This window comes from Dendropsophus ebraccatus, chromosome 11 (assembly GCF_027789765.1).
Source record: "Dendropsophus ebraccatus isolate aDenEbr1 chromosome 11, aDenEbr1.pat, whole genome shotgun sequence".
NCBI classification, from domain to species: domain Eukaryota; kingdom Metazoa; phylum Chordata; class Amphibia; order Anura; family Hylidae; genus Dendropsophus; species Dendropsophus ebraccatus.
In genome coordinates, this window is record NC_091464.1 from 79,648,106 (window position 1) to 79,673,127 (window position 25,022).

The 25,022-nt window shown below is 44.6% G+C and overlaps 1 protein-coding gene across 1 annotated transcript in view; it reads left to right on the plus strand.

The window, feature by feature from the left end:
- The window catches only part of CTPS2 (CTP synthase 2), a 135,461-nt gene that overhangs the window by 104,700 nt on the left and 5,739 nt on the right, over positions 1-25,022 (plus strand). The window contains exon 19 of the mRNA XM_069946282.1: positions 8,425-8,504. Within this exon, the coding sequence (XP_069802383.1) occupies positions 8,425-8,470 (46 nt within the window). The 3' untranslated portion in view covers positions 8,471-8,504. The remainder of the gene's footprint in view (positions 1-8,424; positions 8,505-25,022) is intronic.

Sequence of the window (25,022 nt, forward strand, 5' to 3'; positions counted from 1 at the left end):
TGGAACAAGAATATCCATTTAACGTTGTGTTATTTACTAAGAGATGTGAGATTTCCCGGATAATCACATGGAAGGAGGCAAATCATGTCATATAGATTAATAACGCTCCTTCTATACCAATGGTAGGGAACCTCGGCTCTCCAGCTGTTGCAGAACTACAACTCCCATCATGACTGGACAGCCAAGGTTTCCACCCCCTGTACTATAATGTATTGGGTCTTATGCCTCTATACTGTCTAATATGCTGTTACTTCTATTTTAATGCTTCCGTTGATTTCATCTGAAGAAAGTAAGTATTACCGTGCACTTGTGTGTTTGTGTTGCATGTTTTAAACACAGGATATGCTCACTGCTAGCAGGCCGTCCTTCATAACAGGTTAGGATGATCTTTGTTAAGAAATATCCAGAGGCACAACCCCTCCATGATGTCATCGCTATCCAGGCCCCGCCCTTTCCGCAGTGTAATCAGAATGGGCATGGCTGTGACAGCCGGATCAGAGGGGGCCAGGCCTACGCCTCTAGGTTGGCCTATTCCATTGACTGTGGAGGGGCGGGGCCTAGATGGTGATGACCTCACGGAGTGGGGAGGGCCAAGGGCACTGTTGTGGGTGGCGAAATGGGGAACCATGGCTGTTAAGCCCCGCCCCTACTGTACTGTCAACCAACAATATTATACATTTTTTTAATGGAGAGACAACCAAGAAATCCTGTATAACGCTTGCCTGTGTCTTCTTTCTGCTCTAAAATCTCTTGATTTCATTGGTGGACAGTGTCACCTAGGAGGGGCTTCACAGCACTTGGGCCCCTTTCTTATATGGACAGTGCCATCTAGGCGGAGCTTCATGGCATGGCTTCATCTCTGAGGTAGGTAGAGTGCCCAACTGCTGTGAAGCCCCACCTAGGTGACACTGTAAGTGAAGCGATTTTAGAGCAGAAATAAAACACAGACAAGTGTTATACAGGTTTATATCGTATATGCAGCATCTAAGCTTATGGATGGTGCGGAGAACCACACATAGAGTAAGGATCCTATTACACGGCCAATGGGGGCTTGATAATAACTGTAAACGAGCGCTGATCTGCTAGATTGGCGCTCGTTTACTGGGCCTATTACACGCTATTACACGGCCAGATAATCGTTTAATGTAAACTGCATACATTACCTATCCATGCTGCAGGACTCCTCTTGCGGTCTTCTTTTCCCTGGGTCCTGCACGCTCCAGCTTCAGAGCAGCCTGTCAGCGGCGGTGGTCCCGTCCAAGGATTGGCTGAGTGGCCTGTCAGCTCAGACAGGCCGCTCTGAAGCTGGAATGCGCAGGACCCGGTGAGGAGAAGACCGCAAGACGAGCCCGACAATTAAAGGTCAAACCTATATCAACGATCAGCCGATGATCGTTATCATCTGCTAATTGTTGTGTTTATTACACGGAGCGATAATCGACCGGATAGGGCCGATTTTGACGATTAGCACTCCGTGTAATAGGGCCCTAAGGGAATGGTTAAGCTGGATTTCCATCTTATGGCCCCATTCACACTGAGCGAATACGGCAGAATTCTGCGGCGGAGCTCTCCGCCGCGGAATCCCGCATGCTCAGTGTGTGAGTGAATGAGAGGGTGTGCGCTCCTCCCCTGCCGCCGCTCTCCGCTCAAAGAAGTGACATTTTTGCCCCACTCTTGTCTCCAGTACAGATGTGGTTTGCAATTAAGCTCCATTTACTTCAATGGAACTGAGTTTCAAACCCCACCCAATCCGGAGACAAGAGTGTTGCCAAAGTGGCCATGTTTTTGTAGCACTGGATAACCCCTTTAATATTATCTATTCATTATGGTCCACACCTGATTCTGGCTTTATAGGTGCAGTAAAAGCTATAACGAAAATGTCCAGTGTAATGGTGCCTTAACACACGCAGATTTATCTGACAAATTATTGAAGCCAAAGCCAGGAATAGGTATAAAAAGAGGAGAAATCTCAGTCTTTCCTTTATGACCTGTTCCATTTTCATAGCCTGTTCCTGGCTTTGGCTGCAAAAATCTGTCAGATAATCTGTCTGTGTAAAGGGACCCAAAGGGCACCTTTTTACAGACATTATCTGACAGATATCTTACTACTGACTAGCCTAATAGTAAGAGGATATCTATAGTACCACTACACTAGTTCCAGTTAAAGGAAACCGCCATCAGTTGCATCACCTGTATTGAAGTCCAACAGCCGTTCTTTTCATAAAACGTATGTTGTGTGAACATAGCCTGAAAGTGTTTACATCAGGATACATTATAGCTATGTCTACTGACAACATAGAACAAAGATGAATTGTAAATGCAGCCTTTCTGCTTAAAGGGATTATCCATCTCAGATCCATTGACGTAAATAATGCTGAATTATCTATAAGACAGTAAAATTCCTGTGCAGAAATGTATATGATTTTGACATATGCAATACTAGTGTTATTTTCTTCTTCAGACCTGTTGTGGTAGGTCTTTGCATGTTCCTTTAACAACCAACAACGCAGCAGCGAAACATCTTGAAGTCAAATAAGAGACTAATGGTTCTTTCACACAGATTAATAACTTAAATGATTGTTTGAAGGTCATTTAGCGTTTGTGGTTTGAAACGATTGAGATAAATCGCGCCCAAAATTCCTTCAATCGCTTTATTATCGTGTAACTGATCGCTCATGCCTTTCAGACCAACCCACACAGCAGGGTGAATGTGCAAACGTGCAAACGACTGTTTAGAAAAATCAATCTGCGAAATATCAATGAATGACCGGTGATGATTTTAAGACAATCTTTGAAAGATCATTAATAATGTATGCCTCCTCATTACATCATTAGCTGTATTTTCGTCAGCAGATAATCGCTAAATATCGATCAATATCGCAACGCTTTAAAGGATAATAAACACGTATAAAAGGTCCATAATATTCCTGCCTACTGCCAGCTTTACTGGGATTCTGCAAGGGCATCCGTCTACCTTCCTTCTACCTGTAGTGCTGCCTCCAGCCGTCTCCCTGTCATAAATGCTAAAAAATATTGCTGCCAGATATTCTCCAACCTTCCTGTCACTGACTGTCTACTGCCTGCAAAGTCCAAGAGAAACCTGAAGACACAGCTGATTCCTGAGCAGGGTGGACAGCTGAGAGTGGCACCAGGAAATAAGAAAGACAGACATGTATAAAAAGTTTTCCATTGCCAGAATACCCCTTTAAGCAGCCTTAACTAGGAAAAATAAGGTTGTGTTCACACATTGCATTTTGATATGTTTTTACCTGGAATTTATGCCGTTTCTGATGTTGAATATATATTAGAAGAAAAGAAAGTTTAGAAGTAACATCTGTTCTTCATATTATGTAATTGATTATGGTGATCTACTGATTTTAGGATCCAGTTCTGATGTTCTGAGTTTTTAAAGGGAATCTGTCACTAGGTATATGGTGCCTTAAATAAGGGCGGTATTAACTAGTGACAGAAATGCTGAACAGATCGGTGTATTACTTACATCATTCTGTTCAGCTGTTCTCCTTATATGCAGGAGAAAGGGATTCTAGCCACACCCCTTCCTTTCGCCCTCCAGCTGCTGATTGGCAGTTATCTAGTCATGCTGTGTATAGGCAGTCATTTGTCAATCAGCGGCCAGTGGGCAGAAGGAGCTGGTGCTCATAAATATCCAGGACTACCAGGCTCATGCACATAATGGAGAGGACTACTTATTGTCCATGTTATTCAGGAGGAGATCTCTGAATTAGCTGCACAGAACAATGTATGTGGTACATCATTCTGTTCAGCTTCTCTGTCACTAGTTTATGCTACCCTGAGATAAGACAGCATAAACCTGCTGACAGAGTTCATGAAAGTTTACATTTAGGCTGGGTTCACACTACGTATATTTCAGTCAGTATTGTGGTCCTCATATTGCAACCAAAACCAGGAGTGGATTAAAAACACAGAAAGGATCTGTTCACACAATGTTGAAATTGAGTGGATGGCCGCCATTTAATGGCAAATATTAAACGGCTGTTGTATTAAAATAATGGCAGTTATTTACTGTTATATGGCGGCCATCCACTCAATTTCACCATTGTGTGAACAGAGCCTTTCTGTGTTTTTAATCCACTCCTGGTTTTGGTTGCAATATGAGGACCACATTACTGACTGAAATATACGTAGTGTGAACCCAGCCTCAGTATGTAAGCCAGAAGTTCCAGACAGATGGAAGGGTATATGACTATAGGATCAGACTACACACAGTTTTTGTGTAGTCTGTTACCATGGAGACACCTAGGTATAGGAGTTATACACAAAACTAGAAAATAATTATCAATAATATTTAATAAATATAATTTATTTCTGATACTTTGAGAGAATACTGGAAGGTACATCTGTGTGTCATTCCAAGGAATAGTGGATTCCAAGGGACGATGGGCCGGAGTTCCTAGTCTGTACTTTAGTGGGCAGAGTATAAATGCTATTACTGGGTAACTTGCCACTATAGTCAGTTTAAGCAGAAAAGTCTTGGAAGCGGCTGTAAACAGTTGTATCTAAGAGACAATAAAATCTATTGTATTCTAGACAGTCATTTAAAAATTGATTGAATTGGAATTAAATAAAGGAAAAATAATCAATACAGGACAGATTGGGGACAGGCTTTAGTATATATCTGATGTCTTACGAAGTTAAAGAGGATGTACCACCTGGTACATCCACTTTAACCTGAACCCACCTATCGAACGGCGCCGGCACGGTGATGCACGGCGCCATTCTATGCACGGGAACTAGACGGTGCTAAAGCACTGGAGGTAGGCCAGGCCGCCCCTAGTGGAAGGGAATTCCCTCCCCTGTATGACGCGGCTCCGTTCATTCTAAAGGAGCCGCGTCATACAGGGGAGGGAATTCCCTCCCACTGGGGGCAGGTAGGCCGGCCTCCAGTGCTTGAGCACCGTCCGGTTCCCGTGCATAGAACGGCGCCGTGCACGGGAACGGGGCCTCGGTCCGAAAAACGGACCGCGGCATCGGCTTCACCGTGACGGCGCCGTTCGATAGGTGGGTTTAGGTTAAAGAGGATGTACCAGGTGGTACATCCTCTTTAAGCTGCTAAGGTAGTCATGTATAACTATAAGCCTATGTTCCCACATTGCCTTTTTATGGCCATATTATGGGCACTTTTTTGCACAGCTGTAATTTTTGTTCCAAAAAACGGTTGTTTCATGCAAATTATGGGATATATTTAAGAACCAAACTTACAGCCCTCCAAAAAGGTGGCTGTAAAACGATCATATAAAGACATTGTGGGAACATAGCCTTCCAATTACAAAGTTTTGTTAAAGGACACTTGTGCTATGAAATTAAATATTGTGAGCAAAAGTTTAAACTGTCTAATGGCCCATATTTAATGTATGTTGTATATATGTATCTGCAATGACCTGACATCTCCCTCCAAGTGGGATACATGTCATGGAGAATGTTTGTCAATTGGCTCAAGACAGACCAGAATTCGAGTGGAATTCAAGCGGAATTTTAAGCAGAATTCAAGCCCCATTGGCTTCTATAGGATTCCTTTAGCAGAATCCACCGAAAGAATTGACATGTCAATTCTTAAGGCGAAAAGCGGATCCACAGAATTTTTAGCGCAGAAATTGCGCTGTGTGAACAAATAAGCGGAAAGCCCATTAAAGCATATGTACATTCACAATGTTCATTCATTACGGGCGGATTCCTCGTGCATTTTGACACGGAATCCGCCAGAAATTCCGTGACAGTTGCTCAGTGTGAACCCAGCCGTAGGGTATGTCTATACTGAGGAATAGCTGAGGAATTGAAGAGGAAAGTTTTCTGCCTAAAATTTCTTCCTCCTCCACTCTGGTGGAATTCGAATGGAAAGCGGAAGTTCAAAGCCCCAATGACTTCTTTGGGATTACGCTAGCGGAATCCGCCAAGTGACATGTCAGTTCCTTGGGCGGAAAGCGGATCCGCAGCGAAACACTCTGCACATAAATTCTGCCTTGTGAACAACAGAGCGCAAATCCCATTGACCACAATAGGACATTGCTTTGTCCATATTTTACTGGCGGAATTTCAAGCGGAATCTGCATAAAATTAAGCACTGATTCCTCGCCTATTCCTCAGTGTGAACATAACCTAACATTGAAACTGCAACACCAAAAGTCATAAAATGATGGAAATCCCAGGATTGATAGACATGTTAGTAAGATCAAATGAATGGAAACAAAATATTCAAAACATCTTGATTTTTTACATCAAATATGAGGACCATGTGTAGAAATACATGGCCTTTTTGGCCTAGACTTTCTATCAATAAACACTCCTTTTCTGCCACGCTGAATAACTCCCTTTGCAGTTGTTGACCAATACCTTCCAGATCTGCCTGATGGTGGACAAGTCCAGGGACACTGCAGGTCTTTGTAGCATGTTTAGGTCACACTGGCAGCTTACTGGCCAATTATCGCTCTGTGTAATAAACATCGGCTGATTGTTGATTTAGGTTTGGACCTATAATTGTCGGGTGCTGACCGCACATCGCTATGTGTAATAGTGATGCGTGGCCGGCGGCTGACGATTTGCAAAGTGTATACATTACCCATCCAGCGCGGCCAGTGATTGGCTGAGGGGCCTGTCAGGTGAGGCTCTGGACCATGGACAGGTCATGTTTGCAAGGACTGCAAGGACATCCCATATGGCGCTTGCGAAACGATTATCGGGCTGTGTAATAGGCCCCGTAAACGAGTGCTGATTTAGCAGATTGGTGCTTGTTTACAGTTATTATCGGGCCATGCAATAGTACCCTAGGGGCCGGATTACACAGATTGATCACTATACTGATCACGCTTACTGAGCCTATTACACTCTCGAATATCATGCAGCAAGGGCCGTATACTATATATATAATAGTACCAGACGATGACCAGACACCTTCCCCATTCCCCTGTAGCTGTCGCAGAGCCCCAAAAAAAGACATTTATTAACAAAAAGTATAATGTTACTTACCATCTGGAATTTCAAAGTTTTTTGTTTACATCGGGTTCGAGTCGATCCGAACCCGAACGTTCGGTATTTGATTAGCTGGGGGCTGCTGAACTTGGATAAAGCTCTAAGGTTGTCTGGAAAACATGGATACGGCCAATGACTATATCCATGTTTTCCACATAGCCTTAGGGCTTTATCCAACTTCAGCAGCCACCGCTAATCAAATGCAGAAAGTTCGGGTTCGGATCGACTGGAGCATGCTCCAGGTTCGCTCATCTCTATTTACATCGCTTCCCACAAAACTTGCAGTAAAAAACTACCAAATAGTCGAATCTATCTCAAAAAGGCACCAATAAAAGCTACAGATCACTACAGTAAAAACTAACCCTAGTGCATCTCCGTAGATGGAAAAAAATCACATAGATACAACTTTTGTTGTTATTCCAGTGAAAAATAATTTGTGATTTCCCCCCCTTCATAATATATATTTTTATATAAACTTTGGTATGTCAATTTTTTAGTTTTGGAATGAATATTTATTTTTATTAGCTATGTTTAGATTCATACATTTGTAAAATAGATATTCAGAAAATCTATATATATTTTTTAAATATTTTATTGGATTAGGACAATATAAATGCGGTTTCCGTTTTTCTTCAGCCTTCCCCTATCTAATGTTTAATGTATGACATGAATTTGCTGATGTGACATAACACCTCACAATGCACTTCTGCACTTTATTGCATGATTTTTGCACCTGGCACTTTATTTTAAGCATGGCCACTTTGCATGTTGTATCACTCTTGTTATTTAGGTTTTTACCTTTTCTGTGTGTTTTGTTACACTTGTTTAAAGGGGTATTCCACTCAAACATAACTTTTGATGTATTGCTGCCCATGGTGAGACTAACAATTCCTTCCATACTTGTTACTATATATTCAGTCTCCTTCCCCCCTGCCTGTGAAACATGGGTTCAAGGCTCTGGGACCCCCGCCAGAAGGCATTTTCCCCCGAGTTCTGATGATGTCACAATTCGAGGGAAAATGTCCGCTTGCACAGTCCCGCCCCTGTCATTGACTGGCTGAGTAGGCTGTCCATCAACCTAGTTGTGATGTTGACTCTGCAGAAGATCCCAGTGCCCGGTGGGGTCCCGAAGCGGCAGTGCAGCGCTGCAACAGCACGGGGAGAGGTGAGTGTGACTGTTTGTTATGTTCTTCCTGCTCCGGCCGGATAAAAAATTTTTAAATCAGTGGACTTCTCCTTTAAGGGGTTGTCTGTGTAACTTCATATACCTGATATGTCTGTGACTAATTTATATAATATCAATTTGATTGAAAAAATAATTTCTGTGGTCTTCATCAAGGGATTGTGAGCACTGGTATCCGGGGGATTGAAATTATGCAATTTAATTGACTGTTCTGTTTTTTCTCCTTTGTTTCATAGGGATAGTTACAGTGATGTCAGCGAAGAAAGCTCCTCAGAAAATTAACTGCGTTCGCTAAACCACGAGGCTTAACTAGCAGGTACGTGAATTTGTTGTACCTCTAATTACTTTTCATTTGCTAATAGCATTCATAGCGGGTTGTAATTATGGGTATTGTCTGTAACCAGGTGCGGGATACTACACAGATAAAATGAAAACAGCTATCAATAATGCAGGAAAATGCTGCACTGAAACCAGTTATACTGTCTCTCTCTTTCGATATAGATATATATATATATATATATATATATATATATATATATATATATATATATATGTATGTATTTATTTACATATATATATATATATATATATATATATATATATATATATATATATATATATAAAATAATATTCCATTAGTTCCTCTGTTCTCAGATTTAATCTATTCAGGAAGGCAGTTTCAGAAGCGATCAGTGTCTTCCCATAAGAAATAATGTAAATGTGTTTAATTGGTTCCAGCACCCACCAATAATTACCTACAGTATTATTTATTATATTGAAGGTTCACAATCTAATCACTATAGTACAGAACAGCACTATACATGTAACCAACAAAACCAGCAATTATAGTACAGCAGTGACCAACTTCTCACTTATCCATTACTGTATAGTGCCCCCCCCCATCCCAGCACTATAACAAATGGAAGAAGGTTGTGCACTGACTGTACTACCACTGTACTGTATATGCACTCCAGCAATCTTACACAGTACAGGATGGGAGATGGTGGTACACTGACTGTACTACTACTGTACTGTATATGCACTCCAGCAGTCTAATACAGTACAGGATGGGAGATGGTGGTGCACTGACTGTACTACTACTGTACTGTATATGCACTCCAGCAGTCTTATACAGTACAGGATGGGAGATGGGGGTGCACTGACTGTACTACTACTGTACTGTATATGCACTCCAGCAATCTTATACAGTACAGGATGGGAGATGGTGGTGCACTGACTGTACTACTACTGTACTGTATATGCACTCCAGCAATCTTATACAGTTCAGGATGGGAGATGGTGGTGCACTGACTGTACTACTACTGTACTGTATATGCACTCCAGCAGTCTTATACAGTACTGTACAGGATGGGAGATGGTGGTGCACTGACTGTACTACTACTGTACTGTATATGCACTCCAGCAATCTTATACAGTACAGGATGGGAGATGGTGGTGCACTGACTGTACTACTACTGTACTGTATATGCACTCCAGCAATCTTATACAGTACAGGATGGGAGATGGTGGTGCACTGACTGTACTACTACTGTACTGTATATGCACTCCAGCAGTCTTATACAGTACTGTACAGGATGGGAGATGGTGGTGCACTGACTGTACTACTACTGTACTGTATATGCACTCCAGCAATCTTATACAGTACAGGATGGGAGATGGTGGTGCACTGACTGTACTACTACTGTACTGTATATGCACTCCAGCAATCTTACACAGTACAGGATGGGAGATGGTGGTGCACTGACTGTACTACTACTGTACTGTATATGCACTCCAGCAGTCTTATACAGTACTGTACAGGATGGGAGATGGTGGTGCACTGCCTGTACTACCACTGTACTGTATATGCACTCCAGCAATCTTACACAGTACAGGATGGGAGATGGTGGTGCACTGACTGTACTACTACTGTACTGTATATGCACTCCAGCAGTCTTATACAGTACAGGATGGGAGATGGTGGTGCACTGCCTGTACTACTACTGTACTGTATATGCACTCCAGCAGTCTTATACAGTACAGGATGGGAGATGGTGGTGCACTGACTGTACTACTACTGTACTGTATATGCACTCCAGCAATCTTATACAGTACAGGATGGGAGATGGTGGTGCACTGACTGTACTACTACTGTACTGTATATGCACTCCAGCAGTCTTATACAGTACTGTACAGGATGGGAGATGGTGGTGCACTGCCTGTACTACTACTGTACTGTATATGCAGTCCAGCAGTCTTATACAGTACAGGATGGGAGATGGTGGTGCACTGCCTGTACTACTACTGTACTGTATATGCACTCCAGCAATCTTATACAGTACAGGATGGGAGATGTTGGTGCACTAACTGTACTGACATGTACACGAGCAGAAGTTTTCTATCCTGTGTGTGATGTGTGAGCGGCCGTCTGCAGACCATTCACCTCTCATTACTGCTGCTTGGGTGGTCTGGGTAATGATGTGGCCACTACTTAGATGTCTTCCCTCGGTGTCACATTGCAGCGGATGATGCTTCATGTTCCTACCAGGCAGAGACTTGGAGATTGCTCGCTTAGTCGAGCGGCATATTCCGGAGGGGATCGGTAACCTGAGGCTTATTGGTGTTATGTACCAGACAAGAGACGCTGACATCTACAATCATAGCGGGAACTTGGGCTTCTTGTTCAGTGAATAAACATATTGTCACGGCAGGATTCATGGATTTGCAGAACCTCCGCTAGCGATGGCTTAAAGGCCCTATTACACGGGACGATTATCATGAAAAAAACGTTATATCGTTTGAATTTAAACGACCATCGTTCTGTGTAATAGGGTGAACGATTTCAGGTTATCGATAAACAATCTCGTTTACGATTGTTTATCGTTAATCGTTAAAAATCCATTTGTGTTATATGACCCTACGCCGCACCAGGGAGCGGAATGTAAAGGGTTGCTTGTAGCGGGTTAGGTGGGTTGGACTTGCAGTGGCAGGCAACCCCCAGGTCGCTACCCCTGGCTAGGCTTGCTAACAGTGGCGGGCAAGGTGCATGCAGACAGGAAGGCAGGTACACAGCAGGACTCATGGCGGGAACCAGGACAGCAGTCACAGGCTGAAACCAGGGGCAGGAACCACGGGCTGCTGGGACCTCACACTATGGGAAGCTTTCAGAGGCTCTAAGGGGGAATGAGAGGGCAGGTGCAGATTTATAAGAGGGGTGATTGGGTGCAGACCAATTAAGGGTGCACTGGCCCTTTAAATCTGAGACACCCAGTGTGCGTGCGCCCTTGGAGGTGGGGTTACGTGCCCCAGACTGAGACATGGGGGCAGGAGCCGGGCTGGTAAGGGCTGAGTAGAGGGCGGCGCTGGGGCCCCTGCACGTGGGCTCTGGTGTCAGCCAGGCAGTGCCAGCAGGGAGAGCGGGTGCGACAGCGGTCCAGGATATGGGCTGCATCCAACTTCTCCGGGCATCGGGAGTCAAATGCTGAACACTCGTCCATGGATTAACCCAAGCGCCCTCCAAGTTCTCATCTCTACTGAACAAGAAACCTAAGTTGATTTTAGATGTCAGCGTTTCTTACCTGGTACATAACACCAATAACCCTGTAACCCGCTCGCTCTAGCTTGTGCTGCCACCAACAAACTATCCTTCAGCCAGTTATTCTATCCCTATTTATTTCCTATAGTAAACAGGTGAAGGGGAATCTTCTTGGATCTTCCTTAGGACTCAGTATATCATTCCTTTATGTCATCTGGTGCATAGAGAAAAATGGCGCCCCTCCCCGAGAAATGGGAGTGCAGGTACATAGGGTATAAACAGCGTTGTGTACTGTCGTCTACCTGGCTAACAGAGCTGTAACCGAGTGGCTATGTGAGATTACTGAAAGGATGTATGAATAATGAAGATACTGAATAAGAAATGCGGGTTACACTCTTCAAAGACTGAACCTAAGAGCAAACTTGTGTTCTGTGAAGATAGCTGAAGCGACTTTCTTAGAACAATACTGTGTTTAAATGGGCACTCTGACAAAAATATTCGAATCAGAAAGTTATATAGATTTGTAATTGACTTCTGTTTAAAAAGGCTTCCAGTACTTATCAGCTGATGTATGCCCTGCAGGAAGTGGTGAATTCTTTCCAGTCTGACACAATGCTCTCTGCTGCCACCTCTGTCCATGTTAGGAACTGTCCAGAGCAGGAGAGGTTTTCTATGGGGATTTGCTGCTGCTCTGGACAGTTCCTGATATGGACAGAGGTGGCAGCAGAGAGCACTGTGAGGGACAAATACCCGAAACAGCTGTCTGTGGATGGATGCCTGGCTTTGGCGGTTTGTTAGATTGGAAACCTTCCAGTATTTTTGCATTCCTGCTCCATGCTGGCGTTGTCTTGGTGCACACATGCACTGTTGCTGGTGAAGGCAGTGCTCTTCCGTGTGCTCCTGATAACGGCGATCACGCCACTGTTTGCTGATCTTTCACCCACCAATACAGTCTCGAGATGCTGAATACTGAAAGCCCCTAGGCTAGGCTAGCCCCTAGAAACATTATTTTTTACAGTATACCATATGGAATAGCTTGAAAACGCTGGTCTCAAGAAAGAACAGTTTTATTATACAGAATCTGCCTTTTGCTGTATATTATATACACATGCCATTACAGAGGCTACTGGTTAGTAATGTGCTCCCTGTTTCATGTACTGGGCTCAGTAACGCATAGTCCCTGCACGTCCAGACCTTTCTTTCAGCTGCTATTCTTACACTAGGTTATATTTATATACCGAAGGCCACCTGCACATAGTGACAGCCCCATTCTTCATTGCAGAAGTAAATTAAAGTTCTGCCCTTCACAAGAAAGAGACGGCGCCAGGACTTATGTGCCCATCTCATTTGTACTATTTCAGATGTTCTGTATTCAAAGCTTCACCAATAACATGGCCTGGTATAATTGTACAGTCAGCACCTCATATTTCTTCCTCCTTGTATTGCATTGTACTTAGGCTGCACATTGTAAAAACCAAAAATTCTACTGATACATAAACAGCTGTCAGAGAGCAGGGGCGGCCATTATTATTCTACATACTGTATGCCTGGTGACACCTGCCGCTCAGCACAGGAGAATGAGGAATAATCCCTGTATATAGCACCAACATATTCTGCAGCTGCTGGGCTGCCATCCTCTAATGTAACAAAAGGGCATTTAGGCCTCATTACACACCAGGCCTTTCTGCCCTATGAGCATTGAGGTGTAATAACAGGAGGGTGAGGTGTAGTAACGGGAGGGTTAGGTGTAATAACGGGAGAATGAGGTGTAATAGCGGGAGGGTGAGGTGTAATAACGGGAGGGTGAGGTGTAATAACGGGAGGGTGAGGTGTAACAGGGCCGTTTCTAGAGGCGGGCAGGCTGGGCGACCGCACGGGGCACCGACAGCTAGGGGGCTCTGGTGGCTCCACTAAGCTGCGTGCACCCCCGGCTGCCCGCCTGCTTGCCCCATCACAGGGCAAGACTGGCGCCCGCCCACCCGAACGCAGCTCCGCCCCCCATGGACCGCCCGAACCCTGCCGAGCACTCTGCACCCGGCAAGCCGCTGCAGACACCTTCTCCCTGAGCAGGCGCAATGACGTCATATCACTGCGCCTGCTGAAGAGAGAAGATGTTTGTGGGGGTGACGGCGGCCTGCTCCTCACAGGCTGGAGAAGAGGAGAGAGGGACCTGCTGCATGCTGTAACAAGGTGAGTTTAATGTATTTTTGTGTGTGTGTGTATGTGTGGACAAAGCATGGGGGGCTTATTACTATGGGTGGGGGAGCACAGGGTGGCTTATACTATGGGGGGGGAGCACAGGGGGGCTTATTACTATGGGTGGTGGAGCACAGGGGGGCTTATTACTATGGGGGGAGCACAGCGGGGCTTATTACTATGGGTGGGGGAGCACAGGGGGGATATTACTATGGGGGAGCACAGGGGGGCTAATTACTATGGGTGGAGGAGCACATGGGGGCTTATTACTATGGCGGGGAGCACAGGGGGGCTTATTACTATGGAGGGAGCACAGGGGAGCTTATAACTATGGGTGGGGGAGCACAGGGAGGCTTATTACTATGGGTGGGGGAGCACATGGGGGCTTATTACTATGGGGGGAGCACAGGGGGGCTTATTACTATGGGGGGGAGCACGGGGGGCTTATTACTACGGGGGGAGCACAGGGGGGCTTATTACTATGGGTGGGGGAGCACAGGGGGGCTTATTAATATGGGTGGGGGAGCACATGGGGGGCTTATTACTATGGGGGGGAGGACAGTGGGGCTTATTACTATGGGTGGGGGAGCACATGGGGGGATTATTACTATGGGGGAGCACAGGGGGTTTTATTACTATGGGTGGGGGAGCACAGGGGGGCTTATTACTATGGGGGGAGCACAGGGGGGCTTATTACTATGGGTGGGGGAGCACAGGGGGGCTTATTACTAGGCGGGGGAGCACAGGGGGGATTATTACTATGGGTGGGAGAGCACAGAGGGGATTATTACTATGGGGAAGAGCAGCGGGGGTTTTATTACTATGGAGACTGCACAGGTGGGATTATTACTATGGGTGGGGGAGCGCAGGGGGGGGATTATTACTATGGGGATTGCACAGGTGGGATTATTACTATATGTGAACAAACCATGGAGGGATTATTACTATGGGGGAAGCACAGGGGAGCTTATAACTATGGGTGGGGGAGCACAGGGAGGCTTATTACTATGGGTGGGGGAGCACATGGGGGGCTTATTACTATGGGGGGAGCACAGTGGAGCTTATTACTATGGGTGGGGGAGCACATGGGGGCTTATTACTATGGGGGGAGCACAGGGGGGCTTATTACTATGGGGGGGAGCACAGGGGGGCTTATTACTATAGAGGGAGCACAGGGGGCTTATTACTATGGGTGGGGGAGCACATGGGGGGCTTATTACTATGGGGGGAGCACAGTGCAGCTTATTACTATGGGTGTGGGAGCACATGGGGGGCTTATTACTATGGGGGGAGCACAGGGGGGCTTATTACTATGGGTGGGGGAGCACAGGGGGCTTATTACTACGGGGGGAGCACAGGGGGCTTATTACTATGAGTGGGGAAGCACAGGGGGCTTATTACTATGGGTGGGGGAGCACATGGGGGGCTTATTACTATGGGGGGCTTATTACTATGGGGGAGCACATGGGGGCTTATTACTATGGGGGAGCACAGGGGGGGCTTATTACTGTGGGTGGGGGAGTACAGGGAGGCTCATTACTATGGGTGGGGGAGCACATGGGGGCTTATTACTATGGGTGGGGGAGCACATGGGGGGCTTATTACTATGGGGGGGAGGACAGTGGGGCTTATTACTATGGGTGGGGGAGCACATGGGGGGATTATTACTATGGGGGGAGCACAGGGGGGCTTATTACTATCGGTGGGGGAGCACAGGGGGGCTTATTAATATGGGTGGGGGAGCACAGGGGGGCTTATTACTATAGAGGGAGCACAGGGGGCTTATTACTATGGGTGGGGGAGCACATGGGGGGATTATTATTATGGGGGGAGCACAGGGGGGCTTATTACTATCGGTGGGGGAGCACAGGGGGGCTTATTACTATGGGTGGGGGAGCACAGGGGGGCTTATTACTATAGAGGGAGCACAGGGGGCTTATTACTATGGGTGGGGGAGCACATGGGGGGCTTATTACTATGGGGGGAGGACAGTGGGGCTTATTACTATGGGTGGAGGAGCACATGGGGGGATTATTACTATGGGGGAGCACAGGGGGTCTTATTACTATGGGTGGGGGAGCACAGGCGGGCTTATTACTATGGGGGGAGCACAGGGGGGCTTATTACTATGGGGGGAGTACAGGGGGGCTTATTACTATGGGTGGGGGAGCACAGGGGGGCTTATTACTAGGCGGGGGAGCACAGGGGGGATTATTACTATGGGTGGGAGAGCACAGGGGGGATTATTACTATGGGGAAGAGCAGCGGGGTTTTTATTACTATGGAGACTGCACAGGTGGGATTATTACTATGGGTGGGGGAGCGCAGGAAGGGATTATTACTATGGGGACTGCACAGGTGGGATTATTACTATATGTGAACAAACCATGGAGGGATTATTACTATGGGGGAAGCACAGGGAGGATTATTACTATGGGGGGGGGACAGGGGGATTATTACTATATGGGGGCACAGCAGGGGATCCGACATACAAAGGGCAACTCACATAGCTACTGACTTTACTGCACATGACACAAAAAAGTGGAAGTTGTTGTAAAAGTGCGAAACCTAAGATGTTTGTCTGGCAGGTTCTGAGGAGATGAATTGTAGCTGGAAGAAATCATCCGCTTTTAGCAGGATTCGCCCTGTAGTCAAAATTACCTAGAAACGGCCCTGAGGTGTAATAACGGGAGGGTGAGGTGTAATAACGGGAGGGTGAGGTGTAATAACAGGAGGGGGAGGTATAGTTAGAGCAGTGTATAGTACAGGAACAGATGTACTTTGAATAGGTCTTCATGGTGTCTCTTCCATTTATCTATAAACAGCGATGAAACAATTATGTGCGGCTTTGTTGTTGCCAGTCCTAATACTTCTTCTGCTGACGTTGAGTAAACTGGGAATCTTTGCTTACAGAGCGGAAAACTACGATTTTAGTTTTGGGCCATTTTCATGCAAAAACAATTGATTTCCTCGGTATGTATAAATGAAACACGGTATACCCGGAATGGCATTCTGGTTCATAGCCGATGAGTAGGATGATGATATTTTGTGCGTGCCTTCATTTTTATTCATATTAAAGGAGTAGTTAACCCCCCCAAAAAATTCTTTCAGATCAACTGGTAAAAGAAAGTGCCAGAGATTTGTAATTTACTTTAATAAAAAAAAAAATCTCTAGTCTTCCAGTACTTATGAGCTGCTGTGTGCCCTGCAAGAAGTGGTGTATTCTTTCCAGTCTAACACAGGGCTCTTTGCTGCAGCAAATCCCCATAGAAAACCTCTCCTGCTCTCCAGACTGGAGACTACACCACTTCCTGCAGGACATACAGCAGCTGATAAGTACTAGAACACTTGAGATTTTTTAATAGAAGTAAATTACAAATCTCTGGCACTTTCTAGCACCAGTTGTTTAGAAAGAAAAAAAAAATTGTGAACTACCCCTAACTTCACTAAATGAATCCAGGTGTAGGGTAACAAGTTAGTCGTCAGTTCCTTTTGGCTTATAATGGTCTCCTGGAAAATATCGCTAAATTTGAAATGTGAATTTCAGTTAAATTTGTCAGTTAAACATTGTCTGTAGAGCTGTCTATTAGCAGCTATGTGCTGATATACTGTAGATATAATGTCTACAGGTGATTTTCCACTCCTAGTAAAAGGTGTCGTAGAGGGCTGACAGGCAAATGGCAGCGTTACATTGCTGCAGCTGCCAGCTCATTGGCAGGACGGAGCACAATGCGGTGCACACACTCTGCCTTTTCAGTGTAAGGAAATGTGTAAGAAAAAAAAATAAAATAATAAATAAATAAAATTACCATTACCATTCTTCAAATACTGTAAAACATGTATTTTTAAAATTGTCTTCTTATAATTTTCCATTTTGCTGTATGTAAATGATAAAATAACCCAGAAGTTTCGCAGTTTTCATTCAGGACACTAAGCCTAATAATATACTGGCATTTCATGCTTAAGGCTGGGTTCACACTACGTATATTTCAGTCAGTATTGTGGTTCTCTTATTGCAACCAAAACCAGGAGTGGATTAAAAACACAGAAAGGATCTGTTCACACAATGGTGAAATTGAGTGGATGGCCGTCATTTAATGGCAAATATTTGCTGTTATTTTAAAACAACGGCTGTTATATTGAAATAATGGCCGTTATTTACTGTTATATGGCGGCCATCCACTCAATTTCATCATTGTGTGGACAGAGCCTTTCTGTGTTTTTAATCCACTCCTGGTTTTGGTTGCAATATGAGGACCACAATACTGACGTAGTGTGAACCCAGCCTTAAGGGGTAAAAAAAAATTCTCAAATCTTACGGTGGCAGAAAGTACATCAGTAAGCATCTGTGAATGAATAAGAGAGGCTGCAGGGACTTCTGGAGCAGGCAGTGTCTCTGTACCACGCTGTGTCTGTAACACTCTGACGGAAAGACTACACTGCAGGCAGTAGCGGATTATAATAGGTCCATTTTGGGCGGTAGTCCTGGGCCCTGAGCTCCTGGGGGGCCTATGGCCACCCAAAAAGACTGATACTTTTAGTGGTGAAATGTCTCCTGGCTACAGTTCTGCCAATTGCTGCCATGCCAGCAATTTTGCACAGTTCAGAGCATCATAAAATATTTTCTATCCTGTACTATGAACACCATGCTAGTGCCGCCATAGTTACAGTGGGGTGGGGGGCCCAGGCTTGGTGAACAGCTAGGGGCCTATGGTAAAGTTAATCCACCCCTGACTGCAGGCTCCCCAAGTACCGCCCCCTCCTGCTTGGGTTAACCCCTGCCTTACCTCATCAGGGCTTCCCAGCCACAGCTAGTCACCTACTTCTAAATTATAGTCTGCATAGGTTATAATTTAGAAGTGGGTGACTGGTTGCAGCTGGTAAGTCCTCGGCAGTCAGGCAGGGCTTAACATTTTATGGCATATAAGACAACTTTTGAACTCCTGAAAATGTTCTTAAAAGACGAGGGTTGTCTTATACGCTGGAAAATACAGTATTTTAATATATATATCTATATCTATCTATCTATCTATCTATCTATCTATCTATCTATCTATCTACTATTATTATATGTTATTCTTAGTAATATATATATATATATATATATTATTATATATACTGTTATACTCAGATACAGTATTAAGCCATATCATTATTATTATTGTTACTATTATATATACTGTTATACTCAGATACAGTATTAAGCCATATTATTATTATTATTACTATTATATATACTGTTATAAGCCATATAAGCCATATCCATATAGCCATAGCCATATATTAAGCCAGTAATAATAATAATTATAATAATAATAAGGCTTAATACTGTATGTGAGTATAACAGTATATATAATAATAGTAATAATAATAATAATATTATATATACTGTTATACAGTATTTTCCCATATTGGAGGTAAACTCAGGATGACTCTTGCGTCATAAGAACCTTGAGCGATTTCCAATAACTCACAAGATGTTTTGCTGCGGGAAGAGGCCTCCACTCTACTGACTCAAGTATCTGAAATATATCATACGCCCTTCATCCAAACTGATTATATACTCGAATAATACACCATCCTTATAAGATGCCGCTATTTTGCTACAGAAAAAAAAATATAAATAAAAAAAATAATAATAAAAGGCTCAGTGACGCTGTCCACCTGGCCTTGTGCTAAACACAAGTCTGCTACATCTGCTCAGTGTTTGGGAACATACATTACATACAGTGACGCAGATGGGAGGTCATTGCTGCCGTCTCTAACTCATTTGTCCTAACCTGATTTTTCGGCAGTGATGTACTATAAAGGCCCTATTCCACGGAGCGATAATCGACCGATTCGGCCGATTATCGCTCTGTGGACTAGAGACAATGATCAGCCAATTATCGTTGTCATGGGCTGATCGTTGATATAGGTCCGGACCTATATGTGTCGGGCGCCGACTGCGTACCGCTACGTGGAATAGCGGTGCGCGGCCGGCTACTGACGATATTCATTACATATTCATGGTGCAGGGCTCCTCTTCTCCTGCTTCTTCCCGGGTCCTGCGCGCTCCTCCAGCGTCAGGGCGACATGTATCAGCTGAAAGGCTGCTCAGCCAATCACAGGCCGCGGCGGTTCCGGCCAGTGATTAGCTGAGCGGCTTGTCAGCTGACACAGGGTGCCCTGAAGCTGGAGGAGCGTGCGGGACCCGGGAGAAGCAGGAGAAGAGGAGCCCTGCACCATGAATAGGTATGTATACTAGTTAAGCAAGAGCTGCAAGGACATCGGTAACAATGTCCCTGCAGCCCTTGTTTAACGATAATCGGGGCCGTAGAATAGGCCCAGTAAGCGAGTGCCGATCTGCTAGTTTATCGGGCCCCATCGGCCCGTGGAATACCACCCTAACTCATGGATCACATAGAGTGATTTACAGCACTGATATATCAGACCTCTGTGTTCTGTAAGAGAAATGTCAGGAGATATTCCTATAGTGGCATCTATATTTTAACCAGGCCTTCCTTTATTAGACTCTTTTTTCCCATCAGATTCTGTGAGACCATTGCATGAAGCCTTTATAGATGTAGATTCCTATTGGAAAGACAATTGCAGAGTTTCCCATATTTTCTGTTCTCATGATCGCGCCTGAAAAGGCATCAGTGCCACCCTCTGCGGCGAAGATTCAATCTCTGTGCCAAAGACTGTGCTTTTGGCCTTAAGTCCGTGCCTGGTTTTATTCTGTTCTTTGCTTATGTCTGCTGTGGCTTTCTCACCGATTGTTTCTGCTGTGTTCTGATGGACAGGTCTCTTTTCCTCTGGCTTTCTGTGTTTCTCCTGCTTAACCCATAGCTGCACCAGGACGTTATTTAACGTCCTCGTGCCGCTATGGGAGTTCAGAGGGGGGTCGCGCGGCGACCACCCTCTGAACTGCCGCGATCCCGGGTGCCGCGAGTAGCCCGGGCTCGCGGCTATTAGCGGGCACGGTCCGATCGCCGTGCCCGCTAATTAAGTACTTAGAAGCAGCTGTCAAAGTTGACAGCTGCTTCTAAATACTTGCGGTTACACATCCCTGGTGGTCTAGTGGGGGGATCGCCCCCCTGCGGCGCGATTGCGGGGGGGCGATCCCTGCATCCATACCGGGCCGGGGTCTGCTCCGTAATGGCGCTGATCCCGGCTCGGCATTCTATTGCTTTTGGCTGCAGCAGCCAAAAGTAATAGAACACCGATCTCATGGATTCATGCAGTATAACTATACTGCATGGATCTCTATGAGAGATCAGAGTGCATATACTAGAAGTCCCCCAGGGGGGCTTCTAGTATATGTGTAAAGTAAAAGAAAAATGTATTTTTAATAACACAAAACCCCCTCCCCTAATAAAAGTCTGAATCACCCCCCTTTCCCCATTTTATAAATAAAAATAAATAAATTAATTAATAAACAAACATGTTTGCTATCGCCGCGTGCGTAATCGCCCGAACTATTAATTAATCACATTCCTGATCTCGCACGGTAAACGGCGTCAGCACAAAAAAATCCCAAAGTGCAAAATTGCGCATTTTTGGTCGCATCAAATCCAGAATAATTGTAATAAAAAGCGATCAAAAAGTCATATATGCGCAATCAAGGTACCGATAGAAAGATCACATCATGGCGCAAAAAATGACACCTCACACAGACCCATAGACCAAAGGATAAAAGCGCTATAAGCCCGGGAATGGAGCGATTTTAAGGAACGTATATTGGTTAACAACGGTTTGAATTTTATACAGGCCATCAGATACAATATAAGTTATACATGTTACATATCGTTTTAATCGTAACGACTTGAGGAACATGCATAACAAGTCAGTTTTACCCCAGGGCGAATGGCGTAAAAACACATTTCCCCCAAATAAAAGAAATGCGTTTTTTTTTTCAATTTCACCACACATATAATTTTTTTCTGGTTTCCCGGCACATTTTAGGCAAAAATTACATCTGCCTTAGCAAAGTACAATTAGTTGCGCAAAAAATAAGGGCTCATTTGGGTCTCTAGGTGGAAAAATGCAGGCGCTATGGCCTTATATACACGAGGAGGGAAAAACGAAAACGCAAAAATGAAAACTGGCTGTGTCCCCTAAGGGTTAAAGTGTCACTGTTGTGAATTTTTTTTTTTTTGCAGAAATCAATAGTCCAGGCGATTTTAAGAAACTTCATAACTAGGTTTATTAGCCGAAAAATGCATTTTTATCATGAAAAAGCAGTTTGAAGCTCTCCCCCTGTCTTCATTGTTCTCCTATAGAGAGAGCTAAATAAAAGACCAAAACAGGACAACAAAGAGTTAATCTACAAATACCTCACCCTCTATCTCCTCTGACAGTCACCATTGACCTCTCTGAGCTCTGATTACAGCTGTCACCCAGCTCCGTGCCTGTAATCCCTTTGTTCTCAGCTTTCTGCTGTCAGCTAATGCACCTATTCCACCAACAGGTCTGACGACAGATTATCTGCCAAAGATTTGAAGCCAAACCCAGGAACAGACTATAATCAGAGAACAGATCATAAAGGAAAGCCTGAGATTTCTCCTCTTTTCAAATCCACTCCTGGGTTTGGCTTCAAATCTTTGGCAGATAATCTGTCGTCAGATCTGTTGGTGGAATAGGGCCTTTACTCCCTCCTCTCTCCTCCCCCCTCCCCTCTCCCTAGAACAGACTGGCTACGTCTGATGCAACAAGTCACAATTTCCTGATTTTTTGCAGTGGATGGAAAAGAGGAGGGAGGGGGGACCTGGGAAAAGGCTTTTTAAATGCAGATAATGGCAGATTTGGCTAATAAACCCAATTACAAAGTTTCTTAAAATCGCCTGGACTATTGATTTCTGCAAAAAAATAAATAAATAAAATAATACAACAGTGACTCTTTAACCTATGAGCTTTGTGTCTGGGACTTGGTTTCCCTTATAGCTGTCTCTCTCTCCCTTCAGTCTGGGCTCGTGATAGTCTTGTGCAGCTTGTCTGCTTAGCTAGATTCAGCCTTTTTGCCTTCAGTCTGTATTCCTGGTTTCCTGACCCCTTTCCTTCTTGCCATTCTTTGTCTTTTGGTTCTGTGTCTCGCTTTGTCCTCAGTGTATCTTGCTTAGTCTTCAATTTACCTTACTTAGTCCTCTGTATGCCTCACTTAGTCCTCAGTATTTCTTGCTTTCTCCTTAGATCATCTTGCTATTATCTCTGGCTTTTGGTTCTATGTTTACCTTGTTGCATCTCTGGCTTTTGTCCTCCATTGGTTTGGTCCCCTGTTCCTCGCTGCCTTCTTGGTCCTGTCCTTCTGTGTGACTTTGCCTTGTCTACATTTGGCATGGCGGAGTGAATAAAGGGGTTGGGCAGGTATTTTCCATCACTCCCATCCCCCCATCTCCCCTGGCAGCATCTTGGTTGTGCGTCCGACAACAGTATATGGTGTATGGGCTCCTTTAGGCCACTATAACATGGCAGTATTTTGTATTAGTAAGCCAAAACTAGGAGTGGGTCCCAGACACGGAACTGATGTCATGTTTCCATGATACTTTTTCCTTGTTTTTGCTCTACTCCTAGCTTTTTACTTACAAATACAGATATAAAATCCAGACCCATATCCTGCTATATGAAAGCAGACCCTGGTTTAACTTACACCATTTTTTTTAGATAAAACCATAAGTGGCCTGGCAGGTAATGAGGTATAATCCGCCCTGTATATGCCCATTCCCATGAAATCTACTTCTGGGTTTGGCTCAAAAAATAGAATAAAATATTGCCTAGGGCGGCCATAGGGGGTCCGTCTTTTGTGGTATGGCCCCATTTTGTGGTACATGTAAGTTTAGTTTGAATTTTTTAAATAAACTAATGTAAGTACAAGAATAAGATATATAAACCATTTATCATTACTGTGCGTTTATTTCAGTAACCACAGAAGCACTAACTAGATGTGGAATCTAATAGGAGTTTCCCTGTTTTATGTAAATAGCACTCATTTAATGATTACCTGTCATTGAAAGTAACTTTGACGTGTCATCAGTCATACCGAACAAAAATAGATAGATGCTGCAGCAACCTGCAAGTGTCAGGACTCACCGCATATACACTTCCTCCAGCGTATGATAAAAACCTGGTCTAAAGTTGTTTTTTTTATACATATATATCATAAAAATGAAAGTCTGTCTGTCTGTCTGTCCCGTATAGACTTCCAAACGCCTGAACCATCTGACCCCAAATTTGGCACACAGATACATTGGGTGCCTGGGCAGGTTAGAGCGAAGGTTCCGTCCTTGCCAGATGAACAGGAGGGGAAGGGGAAGTGCGCCACATAGAATTGAATGGGAAAATCTACACACTGCACACACAGGTGATATAATTAACTGCAGCTCTGCCCAGCAGTAAGGGGCAGTTGGGAGCCTTAGCAACCAATAGGATTACTACTTTCAGTTTCACAGGGAGCTGTGGTTGCTAGGGCCGCTGCCTCACAACATCCACAGAAATAACTGGTGGACCCCCCACTCCATCTATACAGTAAGGTATACAGGACCTCTACTCCATCTATACAGTACATGTATACAGGGCAGTATTACTAGCTGCTGCTGCCCTAAGCACTAAACCTGAGGACACCCCCTCCTCACTCACTAATTTGCATCATGATAGATTGGTAATAGCTCCAGAGGTCACATTTAACACCACCAGACCTGACCAATACCACCATACCAGACCTGACCAATACTGCCACACTGTGACTGGATAACACCGCCATACCAGACCTGACCAATACCGCCATAATGTGACTGGATAACACCGCTATACCAGGCCTGACCAATACGGCCTTACTGTGACTGGATGACACTGCCACACCAGACCTGACCAATACTACCATACCCCCCTTCTAAAAGACACTAGATTTCTGGTAAGTCTGAACAGGAGGTGGAAGACTAGAAAAATAAAAAAAATTAAAAAGTTGTTTCCTTCCCCCCTGCTCCCTGGTGCTGCCCCCATGCAAGGTGCTGCCCTAGGCAGACCACGAGTGCCTAATGGTAAATACGACCCTGCAGGTATACTGAACACCACAGGTGCACGGGACCTCCACCAACTATATACTACAGGTATACAGGACCCCAAACT